General features: G+C 43.1%; 1 protein-coding gene across 1 annotated transcript in view; it reads left to right on the plus strand.

Annotated features, from left to right (window-relative positions):
• Positions 1 to 861: 861 nt before the first annotated feature.
• Positions 862 to 18089, plus strand: part of abcd3a (ATP-binding cassette, sub-family D (ALD), member 3a) — a 54277-nt gene continuing 37049 nt past the window's right edge. Inside the window, exon 1 of the mRNA XM_078408269.1 lies at positions 862 to 1049. Coding sequence (XP_078264395.1) covers positions 940 to 1049 — 110 coding nt within the window. The 5' untranslated portion in view covers positions 862 to 939. The remainder of the gene's footprint in view (positions 1050 to 18089) is intronic.

Genomic DNA, 18089 nt, shown 5'->3' on the forward strand with positions numbered 1-18089 from the left:
TTAAAAAATATATAATTGCATTGGGCTAATATTTGTTTAAATCACAAGAGATTAAACCCCCTGAAAGATACAATTTTACATGGCTCAACTAGATGAATGTCGAAAGGATGTTTCCTAGGACTATAGAATTTAGAGTATGGAATCAGTCTCAGGATCATGGGCAGACCATTTAGAACTGAGCTGGGAAGAAATTTCTTCACTAAGTGAGTGGCAAATCTTTCAAATTTTCCACTCTGGAAATCAAACGTGATCCTGATCAATGGCAGTCTCAAACGCCAGAGGGCCTTCTCTGCTCCTAATTCTTTGATATTTATTTTCCTCTGAATTATATATCAAATGATCATTATATAAAAGTAAAAATAAATCAAAATATTATACTGCTACCCGCTGATGTTTGAAGGCTTCAAGCATGCTGACGCCACCCCAAGGTTCCTCTATGATCAGTCAGAGGCAAACATCAAAAGCAAAACAGATATATATATAATATATATATATATATATATAATATATATATATATATATATAATGTATAGTTAGCTTACTTTGCTAGTCTCATTTGGCCCATATTCCTCTAAACCTTTCCTTTTCATATGTGTCTAAATGATTTTAAAAGTTGTAATTGTATCTAATTCTCTAGGTTCGTCTGGCAGCTCATCCCAGATACAGACTGCCCTGGGAGTAAAAGTAAGATGTAAGTAAGCTTTAATGCACATGCAACATGGATTTGCAACTCGTGCTCTCTGGGGACCCGAGCAATGCAATAGTTAAGTGTACAAGGGGAATACTTGAGGAGGATGGGTGCAAGGTTTACGTGTAGGGTTTCCTCTGGGTGATTTGCATTCAGGTTAAAGTCCCCTCCGCAGTGACAAGGCGAGGTGTGATTGACAGTCGGAGGGACGTCCAGCCCGGCAACGCTCGTGACGTTCTCCGGTCACGGCCATGGCGGCTTTCAGCAAACTCCTGACGGTGAAAAACTCCGCTCTCGGAGCCACCGCTGTCTTGGCCCTGATTGCGATCGCCAGGAGACGGAAGAACAGTACGCCGCACAGGTACAGGGCATGGATTTGTGCTGAATAACAGGCCGGGGCTGGGAATGCTGTCGAGTGCTAATCGAGGCCGTGGGTTTCAACCGGCCTAGTCACCTCTGGAGGAGAATATTGCGACCGCATAAGTTGCCGGGAATGAATGGGCATCTGCGATATCCCCATCGTCCTCCTGAGCAAACCAAGGGGTTTAAGATTTAATGATTTTTTAAAACGCATGTATTGCTTCCTGGGTTACGCACCTCAGAATGATCAATCTTGAAGCATTGTTTTATTGCTTCCCCGGCTACGCAGCTAGGAAAGATCAATCTTGAAGCATTGTTTTAATTCCTCTCACCCTTGAAAGGATGGCACCGGCCGAATTGAGAAGCTCCCCCGTTCATGATGTTTTACTCTTGATTATTTCAGAAATGTTAATTTTAAAAGAATAATTAATTTATTTAGGAATCTAGAGATCTGTAAGCACATGCAAATTTTAACACTTCACAAAGTGGTTTTCTGTTCTGCATTTGTTTAGTGCCTGATCGATAGTAGTGTCATAGAGCTATACATCACGGACACAGGATGCCTTGCCTATACTGACCAAGTTAGCTTACTGTGCTTGTCTCATTTGCCTGTATTTGGCCCATATTCCTCGAAACCCTTAATTTCCATATATGTGTCTAAAAGATTTTAAAAGTTGTAATTGTATCTGATTCTCTAGATTCGTCTGGCAGCTCATCCCAAATACAGACTGCCCTCGGAGTGAAAAAAAAATGGCCCTGTGGTCACTCTTTAATTTCCCCCCTTTCACCTTAAGCCGATGCCCTTTAGTTTAATCTGCAGTATTTGACAGCTATTTTTTCCAATGCATTTTACGGAATGTGGGCATTGCTGGCAAGGCTAATGCTTCTTTCCATTTTAATTTTCATCTGAGATGGTGGTGATAAGTCATCTTCTTGTACTGATGCAGCCCTATGATGAAGTTCAACTCGCATTATTTGGTATTAGTTCTTGGAATGATGAAGGAATTACTTGTATTTCCAAGTCATTATGCTGTGGTTGGAATGGATCTTGCTCCAGGTGGCGTTCACAGGTCGCAGATTTGGGTTGTGTTGTTCAGATAGCTTAGGACAGTGCTTCTTAAATTGGCGAATGGTTCACCCAGGGTGAATGAAATTATTTTGAGGTGAATTAAACTAGAGGGGTGAATGACTCAAGGGTGAATGACACTGAAATAGTTTAACGAGCACTGGCTTAGGAGAGGAACTACAGTTCCTTTTTGTATGTGGTCCAGTCACGGGGGATAACTGATGGCAGAATGAATGGATAGATTGATGAAAGGACTGCTTTATTCTGGATTGTATCGACCGTTACTTCCCCAGGCAAATGAGAACATTTCATGACAATCTTAACTTTATTTAATCTTAACTTATATAGCCTTTGTGGTGTCATGGGTTGAGTCAATTGCTGCAAAGTATGCAATCTTTGAAGAAAGGCCATTAACCTGAAATGTTAATTGAGGTTCTCCATCCATAGATGCTGATAGACCTGCTGAATATTTCCAGTATGTTCTCTTAATGCTCATTCATTAGTTTTATCTGGTCTCCTTGTTGCCACAGTCATTCAGATGCTATCATGATGCTACGAGCAGCCACACTGACATCATCTCTGGAATTCAGCTATTTGGTCTTTTTGTATCATGAAGTTTGGAAGAGAGTGGCCCTGGTGAAATCCAAGCAAAGCATTGGCAAGCAGATTATTAGCGTAGAACAGTGCAGCACAGGAACAAGCCCTTTGGCCCACATATCTGCGCTGAACATGATGCCAAGATAAACTACTCTCATCTGCCTGCATGTGATCCATATCCCTCCAGTCCCTTTATATCCATGTGCCTATCCAAAAGCCTCTTCCATACTACTATCATATCTATGTTGGTGAGCACGTGTAGCTTGATAGCACTGTGAGTGACATCTTTCATCACTTCTCTGATAATTGATAGTAATGTGAGCGGTGATTACTTGGATTGTCTTTGTTCTGCTTTTTGTAGATAAGTCATACTTTGGTACTTTTCTACATTTTCAGCTATATGAAAATGTAATAACCAATGTAACAACTTGGATAGAGGTGTGACTAATTCTGAAACACAATTCTTCGGAACACCCAAGTCCTCTTCTCAGGATGGACAGGGCACAAATTTAGAATCATTGAATGATTTAACACAAAAACAGGCCTTTCAGCCCAACTCATCCATGGCAATCAAGATGCCTCGTCTAAACTAATCCCCTTTGCCTTTGTTTAGCGTATATCCCTCTGATCATTTCCTATGAATGTACCCGTTAAAAGTAGTTTTAAGTGGTTATTGTACCTTTCTCAACTACATCTGGCAGCTTGTTCTGTATACCCACCAACCTCTGTGTAAAAACGTTGCAGCTCAGGTTCCTATTAAATCTTTCCCTTCTCACCTTAAACTAATGCCCTCTAGTTCTTGATTCCTCTACCTGTGGAAAAAGAATGGGCATTTATCCAATCTGTACCCCTTATCATTTTATGCACCTGTATAAGATCACTCCTCTAACTACTGCGCTCCAAGGAATAAAGTCCTCCCTCCCTCCCTCTCCTATAGTTAAGGCCCTTGAGTCCTGGCAACATCCTTGCAAATCTTCTCTGCACTCTTTCCAGCTTAATAGTATATTTCCTATAGCAGGGTGACTGAAAATGAACACAATACTGCAAGTGTGGCCTCACCAACATCTTGTACAATTGTAATATAACGTCAGAATTTCTATACTCAATTCCTTGACTGATGAAGCCCAGCAGGTCAAAAGCCTTCTTCGCCACCCTATCTACCTGTAACACAATGTTCAGGGAACTATGTTCTTGTAATCCTATATCCCTCTGCTCAATAACACTCCCTGCACCCTACTGTTCACTGTGAAGGTCATGAACTTCCCGCAGATAACTAAAAAGGCAGATACCCCTCAAGCAGTTGGCAGTGACACGATGGCCACAATGGCATACAGTAGGCATCTTTCTGGCTATATAACTTCTATGTATGTTTCAACTTGTAAGTTTGGGTTTCTGCTTGTATGTAAGTCCTCATACAATCCTGACCTTGATCCTGACTCACGTTCCACTTGCACGCCCAGCCTATGCTCCGAAGCTTGGCTCCAAAAGCAAACCTACCCACGTTCCTGACTAACCTCGTGAGAAAATGGATCATGAAATCTGAGTGTTCCTCATGCCAGAATGTTGTCTAGTCCTCTTGCTTTTGCTCTATACTGTGCTCTTATCTGCGTCTTGATATAATGTGGTGCAAATACATTTTGGTGAAGAGTGGCTTCCATGGAAATGGGAATCTCGGGATGATGCCGTAATGGATCATTCATTCACAACTTCCTGCTGAATGTGGTTGCAAAGACCTCTGTCTCTTTTGTGACACTCATTAGATGGGCTTCACAATTATTGAAGATGGTGATGTTTTTGGTGATTCTGCCACCCAGTTACTTGCTTACTATTATTTATCATTAGATTTGGAAGGACTGCAAAGGTATATGCTCCAGTGATTGTGGCTTGCCTGCCTTTGCCAATGGCCTACTGTTTTATCTTGTTAGGATGCATGTAATCCTTTGTGGCAACTTCACCAAGTTGACACCTAATTTTTAGGTGCACCTGCTTCTGTTCCCAGTAAGCTCTTCGTACTTTTGTTGGCCCCATGACTGGATTGTAATGAAGACTGAGGGGTATACCAAGCCGCGAGGTTACTGATCTCAAGAACTTGGTGATCAATAGCATCATTGGTCACTCTGTGTAAAGGGGCACTTAATTGCGAACAGTCTCTGTGCATCCTTGCATAAGTGATTCACCTAGGGTCTCCTCAAAGATTGATATTGTGAAGAATCCCGAACACCTTAATGTTACAACCTTATGTCTGGGTAATTTCAATCTGCTGTATTTGCCTCCAACTACTTGTCTAGGACCCCCTGAAGTCTGCTACTAGCTTGTTTATACATGCATTATTTATCAACAGGTTTTGCATATGCCCAGTACTGAATACCCAAACCCAAGCCACTTTCTATACAAAAAATCTGTTTGCTTAATAATAGCTCTTTAGAATACCATAATCCACTTGGTAGACACAAAATACTGGAGTAGCTCAGCGGGAAAGGCAACATCGCTGGAAATAAGGAATGGGTGACTGCAGAAGGGTCTCGACCCGAAATGTCAACCATTCCTTCTCTCCAGAGATATTGCCTATCCCGCTGAGTTACTCCAGCCTTTTGTATCTACCTTCGAGTTAAACCAGCATCTGCAGTTCTTTCCACCACAATCTACCTCCTACATTCAAGAAGGTTGCATTGTCATGTGAACCGGGATAGGAACATTGATATTCATACTTGCTGCAGATTACAGGCACATTAAACGAAACAACACATCAAATAAATATGCAATAAATAAATTAATTATCAGTTATTCAAGCTAAAGTAGATCATCAGAATCAGAATAACCTTTATTGTCATCCAAAAACACTAGTCTTTTGGACGAGATTTTGTCACCCAGAGTCCAACAATAAGAGCAATAAAAATAAGCAATAACACACAATCACAAACCAACACAAAACAAAAAGAAACATCCATCACAGTGCGTTTCCTCCAGTCACCTCCTCACTGTGATGGAAGGCCAGAATGTCTTTTCTCTTCCGCTGCCGTCTTCTCCCGCGGTCAGGCTGTTGAAGTTGCCACGTTCCACGCCGCACCGGACGGTGAAAGGTCCACAGCGGGCCGACCCAAGCCCCGCGATCCGGGGCGGGCGAAGACGCTGCCGCTGCACGTCGGGGCGGTCGTGGCTCCCAACATTGAAGCCCCCGTCGGGCAGAGAAAATCCTGCGGCCTAGTACAGGCCGCGCCGGACGGTGAAAGGTCGGCGGTGGGCCGACCCAAGCCCCGCGATTCGGGGTGGGCGAAGACGCTGCCGCTGCTGGAGTTCCCGATGTCGGCCCCCACCCAGGGGGCTGCGAGCTTCCGATATCCAGGCGGCCCACGCCGAAGAAGCCTTCGGAACCTCCGAAGGCGAGTCGCAGCCGCTCCCGCAGCGCCACCACAGTCTCCGAAGGCAGCCAGCTCCGCAGATGGCAAGTCCGGTTCGCGGACTCTGCGAACCAGAGCCCAAGAGGTCCCAGCTGGAGGGCGCCAGCTCCCGGTATTTGGCCGATGGTGGGCCACAGCAGGAACGGAGACACCACCCAGAAAAAAGGTTGCGTCTCTGTATGGAAGAGACAATTTTACAGTTCCCTCCCCACACATAGTACACAACCACAAAAAAACTACATCACATAGGGCGGCACGGTGGTGCAACGGTAGAGTTGCTGCTTTACAGCGAATGCAGCGCCGGAGACTCAGGTTCGATCCTGACTACGGGTGCTGTACTGTAAGGAGTTTGTACGTTCTCCCCGTGACCTGCGTGGGTTTTCTCCGAGATCTTCGGTTTCCTCCCACACTCCAAAGACGTACAGGTATGTAGGTTAATTGACTGGGTAAATGTAAAAAATTGTCCCTAGTGTGTGTAGGATAGTGTTAATGTGCGGGGATCGCTGGGCGGCGCGGACTTGGTGGGCCAAAAAGGCCTGTTTCCACGCTGTATCTGAAATCTGAAAAAAAAAAAAAATCTAAAAACTACAATTAAGACACAAAACAAACAAAAAACACAAAGACAAACAGACCGCAGGTAAGCCACAACTGCTAGGGCAGCGCCACCATTTTGTATCATGATAGTGCAAGGCAAAGTACATAGTGAGATCTTGGTACAAAGTCCACAGTAGTTCTGTGCCGAGGTAGGATTGTGGTTAAGGTTGTGCTGGGTGATTCAGGACCCCGATGGTTAATGGGAAGAAGCTGTTCTTGAACCTGAAGATGATGGTTCTCGGGCTCCTGCACCTCTTTCCTGATGCAATGAGAAGAGGGAGTAGGTCTTTGACATTAGCTGCTTTCTGGAGAGCTAATTTGCCTCTTCTTGTCATTAGAACGACTAACCTATAGATACCAGTATTACTGTTTGTAATCCTCAAGTCATCTGGCAACATATTCAAGGAAGTTTGAAAGATTACTGCAAGAATTTTGTCTGCTGCTGAGGAATCATCCCATGTGCACTGTTTAATTCCTTTTGCACGATCTTGGCATCACTGACCAGGTCAATATTAATTAACCTGTCCCTTGAGAAGATGATGGTGAACTGCCTTCATGAATTGTTGCCGTTTTGTTGGTGCAGGTATTCCCACGATGCTGTTGGGTGGAGGTTACAAAATATAGTTTCAGAAATGATATCCTTCCAAGTCAGGACAGCAAGCACTTTGTAAGCGAGTCTGTAGCTGTTGGTGTTCCCATAAGTCTGTTGCCTTTGTTCTTGGGTTTGAGATGTAAGGGCTCAAATTCAGCGTAGCCATGTGGGTTTTATTGCAGGGGTGTAAAAAAGGTGTCAAAGCTCCAGCTCGATTATGTTGCCAGGGCATCCTGTTTATGGCTAAGGGTATCCTTTGATATGGGCAACTGGCTTTAAGGCTTTGATGGTTAGCCATCCTTTGAAGTGTTAAGAAGAACAACTTGCCATATGGACTGCCCTTTGTTCCCAAGAAAGAAGAGGTCACGATGGACACAACGGACACGGAGGTCCCGAAAGACACAAAGATTTATAGGACATTGTAAAACTTGCCATATAAGGTAGCAACAGGAAATGTACTGACACATGTATTTCGGGTATAAATATGTGTAATTGTTAGCATTCGGTGAGAGAGACTACACTAGCTTCCTAAGCGTTTCTAAACGCTTCGGTTTCTAGACTCTCTCCCACCTGGGTGAGTAGAATAAAGAGGTTAAACGAATTCGGTTGTCTGCCTGTTTTTTCTAGTAGGCCACAGACTACAACATTTGGCATAGTCGGCAGGATCTCTTTGGCACCGTCAACCACGAACGACTAAGCGGCATCGGTGGCTGAAACACGTCCGCAGGGGACAGAGTGCACTTCTCGACCGTTGTTCGAGACCCCGGACGTTGACGTTTTTCAGACACTGAAGTCCCTCGTTTGGGGTTGATTTCGTGTTCAACTGAGATTCACAGACGAACCGATAAGAAAAAGGAAAAGGATAAGGATAAGGTTCCGGATTTGGAAGGTAAGGGGCGGTCACTCTTGTCATTGTCTTGGTCTGGGTGCAATTAATATTTATTGGTAATATTTATTGGTAGTATTTATTGATAACATATTTTCGGATAATTGGCAATCAGACATATGGGACAGTCTTTGGATAAGAGTGATGGCGGTGCCCCGGTACAACACATGTGTTATTTATTTATTTGCTTCGTTAATGAAAAGATTGGGAAACGAGGCCTGGCCAGTAGGAGGTACATGGAATGTAGAGACTATCAAAGAGGGGGTGCAGTAGCGCCATCAGGAGTCGAGGGAGCGAAGTTGGAGGGGAAATGAAGGTGTATGATCTAAGACTTGACCGTGCTACCCGAGCTCGAGGTGAATTTTAAACCGGTACCAAAGGGATATATCCCGCATAACAACAAAAGTCAGAATCCGAACCACTGGAGAATATAGCGGCTTTATTAGATAATCAGGAGTCCAGGGTGACGAGGAACCCTGGACGTGTCCGATCCCCACAGCCCCACAGGCAAAGCCACCGGCTGCGGTGGTGCCAGTCCCAGTTCTACCCTCCCCGTCAGGATATTGGGGACTACCCCCCGATAATGAGACAGCATCAGGGAATATGGATAGGTCCCAGACAAAGGGTTAAGTTGCGCCACGAGTAAGAATCCGCACGATCGGCGCTAGAGATTGAGGATGCTGCCCACCCTCGCCTTTTTCAGTACACCTCATGCTGCCCAGCAGGCTGAATTATTTGCCCTCACGCAGGCCTGCCACCTTTGCGTTGACCAATGTGCTAATATTTACACCGACTCACGATATGCCTTTGGGGTTGCACATGATTTTGGTAACCTGTGGCAGCACAGGGGCTTTTTGACTGCAGCAGGCACTCCTATTAAAAATGTCCTGTTTTTCCAAAATCTACTAGCGAGTTTAACACTCCCGAAAAACCTTGGCTGTCATTAAATGTAATTCGCATACATCTGTCAAGGATCCCATTTCTTTCGGGAATGCATTGGCTGACACATTGGCATGCACAGAGGCGCTGACTGCTACCATTTTAGTTTCTTCAGGCGAACAACAGCAGTTTTCTGCAACTACCGCTATGCCCAGTGTTTCGGAATTCTGCCAGCTTCAGGGGGACGCCCCCGAGGCTGAGAGACACCAGTGGAGCCAGGATGGGTGTTCCCCTTGCGAATCTGACTTGCTTTGGGTTACTGCCTCTGGCAAAGTTTGTGTCCCTAAAGCGCTTTTACCTGTTTTGTTGTATTATGTGCACTCTCTTACCTATGCTGGTAAGAGGGGAATGTTGGATGTAATAAATGCTACATGGTATCAGATGAAAAGGTTGTCAAAGAACTAAAACTAAACTTAAAGGAATATTTTCAAATAAATGACAATGGCGAGGTCTCACCATCGACATTATGGGAGGGAGGAAAAGCAGTCATGAGAGGGAAAATAATAGAGATAACTTCCAGATTGAAAAAAACTCGAATGGAAAGGCAAGGAAAGCTAGAAAGTAAAATCAGAGAGTTGGAGTTAGAACATAAAAGAACAAGAAACAATTCTATTCTCGTCGAATTAAAAAAAATGAGACAAGAGTTAGACGAACTTTTAACATATAAAGCAGAAGGAGCTCTTCGTTTTATAAATCAAAGATATTATGAGATGGGTAACAGAGCAAGCCGGTTACTGGCATTCCAACTGCGAAAAGCTCAAACAAATAGAATAGTTACAAAAATAAGACATCCCACTTCCAATTTTATTATGGCTAAGCCAAAAGAGATAGCAAAGGCCTTTGCAGAATATTATAAAAACTTATACAGTGACTCAGAATCTAATCTCACTGAGACCAAAACACAAGAATTTTTCAAAAAACTACATTTACCAGCATTAAAGGTAGAAGAAGCATCTGAAATGATAAAACCAATTTCGTCACAAGAAATAGCCGATACTATAAAAACCCTTAAAAGTAACAAATCCCCAGGTACAGATGGCTTCTCAGGGGAGTATTATAAATGTTTTGCAGAAGACATAACACCAGAATTATGTAAAGTTTTTAATTATGCGCTGTCAACAGGAAACCGCCCAGATACTTGGTCAAAAGCCATAATTTCCGTACTACATAAGGAGGGCAAAGATCCGACTTCATGTGAGGGATATAGACCGGTCAGCTTGCTCTGTAATGATTTAAAAATATTAACAAGCATACTAGCACAGAGAATGCAACAACATATAACTAAATTAATCAAGCCAGATCAAACGGGGTTTATCCCGGGGAGACAGGGGGCTAACAATATCAGGAGAACACTAAATCTTATATCATGTGCTAAAAATAATCCCAGACCTACCATGCTGCTTAGCCTAGATGCACAAAAAGCGTTTGACCGCGTGAAATGGAACTTTTTATATCAAACATTGAAGGTTTTTGGGTTTCACTCAACGTTTATAGACTGGGTAAGAATTGTCTATAAAAATCCCAAATCACGGATCAGAATTAATGGCTGCTGCTCAGACTTCTTCTACCTCAAAAGAGGAGTCAGGCAAGGAGATTGCCTGAGCCCGCTACTGTTTGCTGCAAGTATTGAACCGTTAGCAGAGTCAATAAGACAAAATAAAAACATTAAAGGAATAAAAGATGAAGGGGGCATAGAACACAAGACGTCATTATTTGCGGACGATTTATTAACATACATAGTGGAGCCCTCCACGTCTATACCAGCTCTACTAGATAACCTAAAAGAATATGGTGAAATATCAGGATATTTGACAAATGAAGCCAAATCAATAGCAATGATGCTCTCAGGAGATTGTCCAGTGGAACTTAAAGAAAAAGTCCATTTTAAATGGACCAAAAAAGGGTTTAGATACCTTGGTATAATTATCACTTCGAATACAGCACAGCTATTTGAAGCTAATTATGGGAAACTGATATCTGAGATAAAGGATGATTTGGCTGGATGGGAGATTTTGCCGTTGACTCTGGTGGGAAGAGTAGAAACAGTCAGAATGAATATATTGCCAAGACTGTTGTTTTTGTTCCAATCGTTGCCTATTATGATCTCGGGAGCTTTTCTAAAAAAACTGGATAAAATTATATCGAAATTCTTATGGCAAAGTAAAAAAGCAAGAATTAAATACAAGACGCTTCTTAGCAAAAAAGAAAAGGGAGGGTTGAACTTGCCTAATTTAAGAAATTATTATTGGGCAACGCAACTCAGAGCCTTAATCATGTGGACTACTAAAGAGAAAGATTCAATGTGGGTGGAGATGGAGCAAAACGCTTGTAAAAATTTGCCTTTAGAATCACTCCCATTTTTAAACGAGAAGGCCCGGAAGAGGCTCAGGATGGGCAACGAGTGGATTAGGGTAACAATGAAAATCTGGTCAGCAGTAAGAAAGAAGCTGAAGCTGTCAAATTCTGTAAGCAGGGCTACTAGAATAGCAAAAAACCCAGACTTTGTACCATCTACCATGGACTCAGGATTTGACAGATGGGCTGACAAAGGGCTAATATACATAGATCAAATGTTTCAGGGACAAACAATGAAAATATTCACACAACTTCAAAAAGAATTCAATTTACCTGCTCATGACTTTTACAAATTCTTACAGCTAAGAGATTACCTACAGAAACATCAGGAATGGGAGAACATCTGCAAGACTCCATCTAAATTAGAGGAAGTGTTGTGGGGGTTCTCGGAAGACAAGTCAAAAAAAGGGATTATATCAAAAATTTATGAAGCACTACAACATGAATCCAATGAGAACAACTTACATATCAAAGAAAAATGGGAACTGGAAGCGAATATCATAATATCAGAAGAAGGGTGGGAGGAATCATTTAAAGAGGGACATAAACTAACTAAGAGCCCAACATGGAGGGAATTTGACTGGAAAGTTAAAATGCGTTACTTTTATACTCCATTCATTACATCGAAATATAGTAATACAACTGATTTATGTTGGAGGGAGTGTGGAGAAGTTGGGGACTCCACTCATATATTCTGGGATTGCCCAAAAATACAGGATTTCTGGAAGAATATTCAAAAGGAAATTAAACAGATTATGGGCATTAACTTCCCTCTGGAACCAGCACTTTACATTTTGGGTATAATTCCTGACAGTATGACAGATAAGAGTTCGAAACATTTACTGACAATCCTGCTGCTGATAGCAAAGAAGACGATAACAACTTCTTGGTTGAAACCACAGCCTCCAAGCATAATGCAATGGAGAGATAGGGTAAAAAATGTGTATATAATGGAAAAAATCACAGCAAGGTTACAGTTGACAACAGACATGTTTGATAAAAGATGGTCATTATTAATACAGGCAATGCCGGGACTCTAGTCTCTTCCGATTTTGGGAACTTAAAGTAAGGGTATTTACATTCAATATGCATCTCCTATGTTTGTTTAGTTTGTGTTTGTATGTATGTAAAAAAAAAAAATAATAAAAATAAAAAAGAAAGTAATAAAAAAAAAAAAAAAATGCTACATGGTATCACCCCAAAATACATTGGGGTTTACAAATTGATTTTATTGAATTGCCACGTGTACATAGTTATAAGTATTGCTTAGTTATTGTTGATGTGTTTAGCTGATGGATTGATTTTGCTATTGATGTTGCTATTTTGCTATTGTTACTCCTGCTATTAGGGGAAGTGCACTTAAGAATTATATGGTATTGTGGTCAATCTGTATTTACTCCATGACATTTATGTAAAGACGATCAGATGATGTGCAGAGGAGACAAAGGCACAATACCCTGGAAGGCAGAAGGAATAGGACCCTGCTCAGGATAGTTTAATGGTTTAATAAGACCAGAGCTAAACAATTGAGAGACCAAGCCTATTGGGTTGTACCCTGTGGACATGCTTTGTGCCAGTTTAATTTCCAATGCCTGACAGATGAATTTAGTTTTCCATGTAAGAAGCAGCAGCCGTATCAGGGTCGATCTAGACGAACTCGAGGGTTACATCAGTCGTCCCTACGAGAGGAGATGAGGGGGAAGAATAGACTGGGAAAAATTGGAGGTTACATGGGAATTTTGTTTTTGTCTTTCAGTCCAGGTATTTTTAAATTCATGTTACAAGTTGACAAAGCTTTTAATCAGGCGTAGCAACGTCATGGTGAACTATTTAATGGATAACACCTTTCCTTACTCCTATTCCGTGCACGCTTTACTATTGACTTATTTACTGCCTAGTATTGAGAGCGATAACCATTTGCTCGGAGGGTGAGCTGGTGCTTTAGTACACCAGGTCTGCCCCGTTCTTTTTGAATCACTCACAGAGCCCTGGCTCCAATAATTGGTGTACGGATTATGACAACCAATCAGATGACTGTGGATTTCAATGTTTTAATGGGCGGTCCTTGAGACCCTATCTTAATCAAACACAGGAGAATTGGCCCCGGATACAAGTTAATTCTCCTCATGACTCTCCAGAAACACCAATAAATACAACTTGTTTCTGTAGAATGGGATCTAGACCAAATGAAGTTGGTCTGTCTGTGGGATTCAGCACATAACAGTATAACAGTATAACAGAGCTTTATTTGTCATTCGGTACCGAGGTACCGAACGAAACTACATAGCAGTCATACAAAAAAAGAACACAAGACACATAACCCCAACACAAACGTCCATCACAGTGACTCCAAACACCCCCTCACTGTGATGGAGGCAACAAAACTTCCACTCTCTTCCCCACGCACACGGACAGACAGCTCGTCCCCGACCGACCCGCACAGTCCCCGCAAGGGGATGGAAGTCCCCGCGGCCGAGTCGCACCAGGTGCTGAAACGTCTCGCGGCCGAGCCGGGCGATGGAAGGCCCCGCGACCAAGCCTTGCGCAGCTAAGTCCCGTGGCCGAGCCGCACCGGGCGATGTTAAGTCCCGCGGCCGAGCCGCACCAGCGATGAAAAGTCCCGCGGCCGAGCCGCACCAGCGATGAAAAGTCCCGCGGCCGAGCCGCACCAGCGATGTAAAGCCCCGCGGCCGAGCCGCACCGGGCGATGTTAGGTCCCGCGGCCGAGCCGCACCAGCGATGAAAAGTCCCGCGGCCGAGCTGCACCGGGCGATGTAAAGTCCCGCGGCCGAGCCGCACCGGGCGATGTTAGGCCCCGCAGCCGAGCTGCACCGGGCACTGTTAAGTCCAGCGGCCGAGCCGCACCGGCGATGTAAAGTCCCGCGGCCAAGCCGCACCGGGCGATGAAAAGTCCCGCGGCCGAGCCGCAACGGGCACTGTTAAGTCCAGCGGCCAAGCCGCACCGGGCGATGTAAAGTCCAGTGGCCGAGCCGCACCAGGCGATGTTAAGCCCCGCGGCCGAGCCGCACCCCGCGCCGTGAGAAAGAGAAAAGTTTCCCCCACCCCACCCACACCACCACCCCCCACACATACACAACCAAAAAAAAATACAAAAACCATCCCAACACCGACACACAACAAAAAAAAAGGAAAAAAGACGAACAGACTGCTAGCGAGCCGCAGCCATTAGGCGCCGCCACATGCACCCATATCAGTACTGCAGTTCCCCCAAGACCTCTTAATGGGACTTACTTAAAATGTGGGAGCTGAGCATATGTCTGGTTACCAGGACTTTCGCCACGGTATGATCAGGGATCTTATGAGACCTGGACAGGGTGCTGTTATCTAGCTTTTGTGATCCCACCTTTACGAATCATAAATCATCCTCTACAGCATCCAGAGTGGAGCTCTAATCGAGCTGTATCGGAGTTTGAGGGGTTTTGGTGGCTAATATTCCCGAGGTGGGGAACCGCTCGGACGGGAACTGAAATTTGAAACTTAGCTAGTGCCCTGGAACAATTAGCAAATTGTACCGCTGATGGACTGTACGAGACTCAGGAACAAATAGGCCAGTTAACAACTGAAATGATGACCCTGCGTCTTGTCGCTCTCCAGAATCGTATGGCTCTAGATTTCCTGCTAGAGGGGGTACCTGTGCTATGATAGGGCAAGAATGTTGTACATTTGTACCAGATGTATCCTCTAATATCACCAATATCGCGGGGCATGTGAAGGAGGTTATAGAAAGAGTATTTAGCATTTGAGCCCTCTGAGGGGGTGCTGTGAACTGTTTATGTATGTGCTGTTATGTTTGTGTGCCATTGTATGTTTGTTCTTAGTACCTGAACTGATGTACAGCGCTTTGGTCAATGTGGGTTGTTTTTAGATGTGTTATACAAATAAAATTGACTTGACTTGACTCAGAAAATAGGGGCAGATTTAGCCCAAGATCGAATTAACGCTTCAGGATGGGATTGGTTTGGTTTAGGATATTTGTGGGGGCCGATTCTCCATTATGGCAGTATCATTGCGTTAATTGTTGTGATTCTGTTAATCTGTTATTGCTTCGGACCATGTATATGCCAAATATTTGTTAATCAACCACTTTAAAAGACTGTGATTATAGTATAATCAAAGAGGGGATGTAAGGGCTCAAATTCAGCGTAGCCATGTGGGTTTTATTGCAGGGGTGTAAAAAAGGTGTCAAAGCTCCAGCTCGATTATGTTGCCAGGACATCCTGTTTATGGCTAAGGGTATCCTTTGATATGGGCAACTGGCTTTAAGGCTTTGATGGTTAGCCATCCTTTGAAGTGTTAAGAAGGACAACTTGCCATATGGACTGCCCTTTGTTCCCAAGAAAGAAGAGGTCATGATGGACACAACGGACACGGAGGTCCCGATAGACACAAAGATTTATAGGACATTGTAAAACTTGCCATATAAGGTAGCAACAGGAAATGTACTGACACATGTATTTCGGGTATAAATATGTGTAATTGTTAGCATTCGGTGAGAGAGACTACACTAGCTTCCTAAGCGTTTCTAAACGCTTCGGTTTCTAGACTCTCTCCCACCTGGGTGAGTAGAATAAAGAGGTTAAACGAATTCGGTTGTCTGCCTGTTTTTTCTAATAGGCCACAGACTACAACAGAGAGATACTGGTAAGAGTGCTCTGGTTAAATATTGCATTTTGTAGCTGGTGCACACTGCAGCAACTGCATTGGTAGTGAAGGGAATGAATAATTAATGGGATTGCTTCGTCCTGTTAGTGTTGAACTTCATAAGTGTACTAGGTACTGTATTCATTTGGATAAATGCAGCTGTGGTAAGATGATGTTGAAAGGAATGAATGTTTAGGGTGGTGGGAGGGGTGCCAGTCAAGTGGTCTTCATCCTGGATGATACTGATTTTCTTTAGTATTAGTGTTTATTGGGACAAGTGAAGACCATGCCAATATGGTTGAAAGGCTTGGGGTGCGAGGTGGTGAATCACTAACTCCCTGCTATCCCTCACCTCTGACCTGCTCTGTCATCATGATATTTATGTGGCTGGTCCAGTTGAGAATATTGATTGGAGGGGATACAGGAGTTATAATGATTTTGAATTGAGGTCAGAGTCTCTTTGGTTGAAGATGGTCATTCATGGCTCAAGTGTTATTTGCAGCATTTCAGACCATGGTTGAATGTCATTAGAACCTTACTGCATACAAGCATCAGCTGCTTAATTTGCTGCTTAATTTGCTTTAATTAGTTCTGTAATCTCAGGAAGAAGCCAAGACTTCAGTCTAAGAGAGAGTTAGATATAGCTCTTACAGCTAACGGAATAAAGGGATATGGGGAGAAAGCAGGGACGGGGTACTGATTTTGGATGATTAGCCATGATCATATTGAACGGCGGTGCTGGCGCGAAGGGTCGAATGGCCCACTCCTGCATCTATTCTCTATGTTTCAGTGTGAATGTTTCAGCCTTTAACTCTCCACATTATGGGCCCCACCATCATTGCGGATGAGATGTTCTGGGAGCCGTAGCTCTCTTTAGCTGTTAATTGTGCACTACCATTCACCACTCAAATCAGCAGAACTGCTGTGCTTCAATCTGTTCCATGCTTGTGAGATTGCTTAGCTTATATTGCATGCTGTCTTCACACAATTATGTTTCTAATATCTACAAGTACTTGAATGCAACGGTTTCATGCCTGTCAAATGGCATGGTCGAATAAATAACCATTTATACTTGTCAGCAGTCGTGGAGATTTTGATTTGTCTCTGACTGTTGTTGCAATCATAATGAAATCTCTTACTTGAACAAAATGAATGTCGTACACCGTTTTTTTAACGACTAATAAATATTTTTTGTTTTTTTAATGAATCAATTGTGTAAAAAAAAAATGCTACACAATAACTAACAAAATACTTTAATACGTGACTGGCAGTGTGCAATATTTAAATACTTGTGCCAATAGATTAATTTCTTAGTTTGGATGAAATGTTTCAGATCAACAAATCAACTGAGGAACCAAATGACTGACTAATTGTACCCAGGTTCCTTGTGATTTGCAAGATATTGCACTGTGGAATAAATTTTCTCGTGAATGTCAAATATCAAAACATTTCTTGTCTGTGGATTGAATGTTTAGTTTAAAGGAATGCTTGGCACTGAACTTCAATGATAGAGTTTGGCATTTTTTAAGCTATGTGGATACATACTAATATTTTGGCACATTTTATATATTTGCAATCAGCTTCTGCACTGTGTTCTTCAAATAACAAAACTAATAATTTAACCTTTTATAGTTTTAGTTTAGTTTAACAGTACAGCACGGAAACAGACCTTTCAGCCCACTGAGCCTGCACCGACCAATGATTCCTGCACACTCACACTGTCCTACACATTTTGGGGACAATTTACATTTATACCAAGCCAATTAACCTACAAACCTGTCCATCTTTGAAGTGTGGGTGGAAACTGAAGATCTCAGAGAAAACCCACACAAGTCGCAGGGAGAACGTACAAACTCCGTACAGACAAGACAGTCAGGATCAAAGCCGGGTCTCTGACGCTGTAAGGCAGTAGCTCTACTGCTATGCCACTGTGCTGCATCACTCTTTCTTCA

Source organism: Rhinoraja longicauda, chromosome 11 (genome assembly GCF_053455715.1).
Source record: "Rhinoraja longicauda isolate Sanriku21f chromosome 11, sRhiLon1.1, whole genome shotgun sequence".
NCBI lineage: Eukaryota > Metazoa > Chordata > Chondrichthyes > Rajiformes > Arhynchobatidae > Rhinoraja > Rhinoraja longicauda.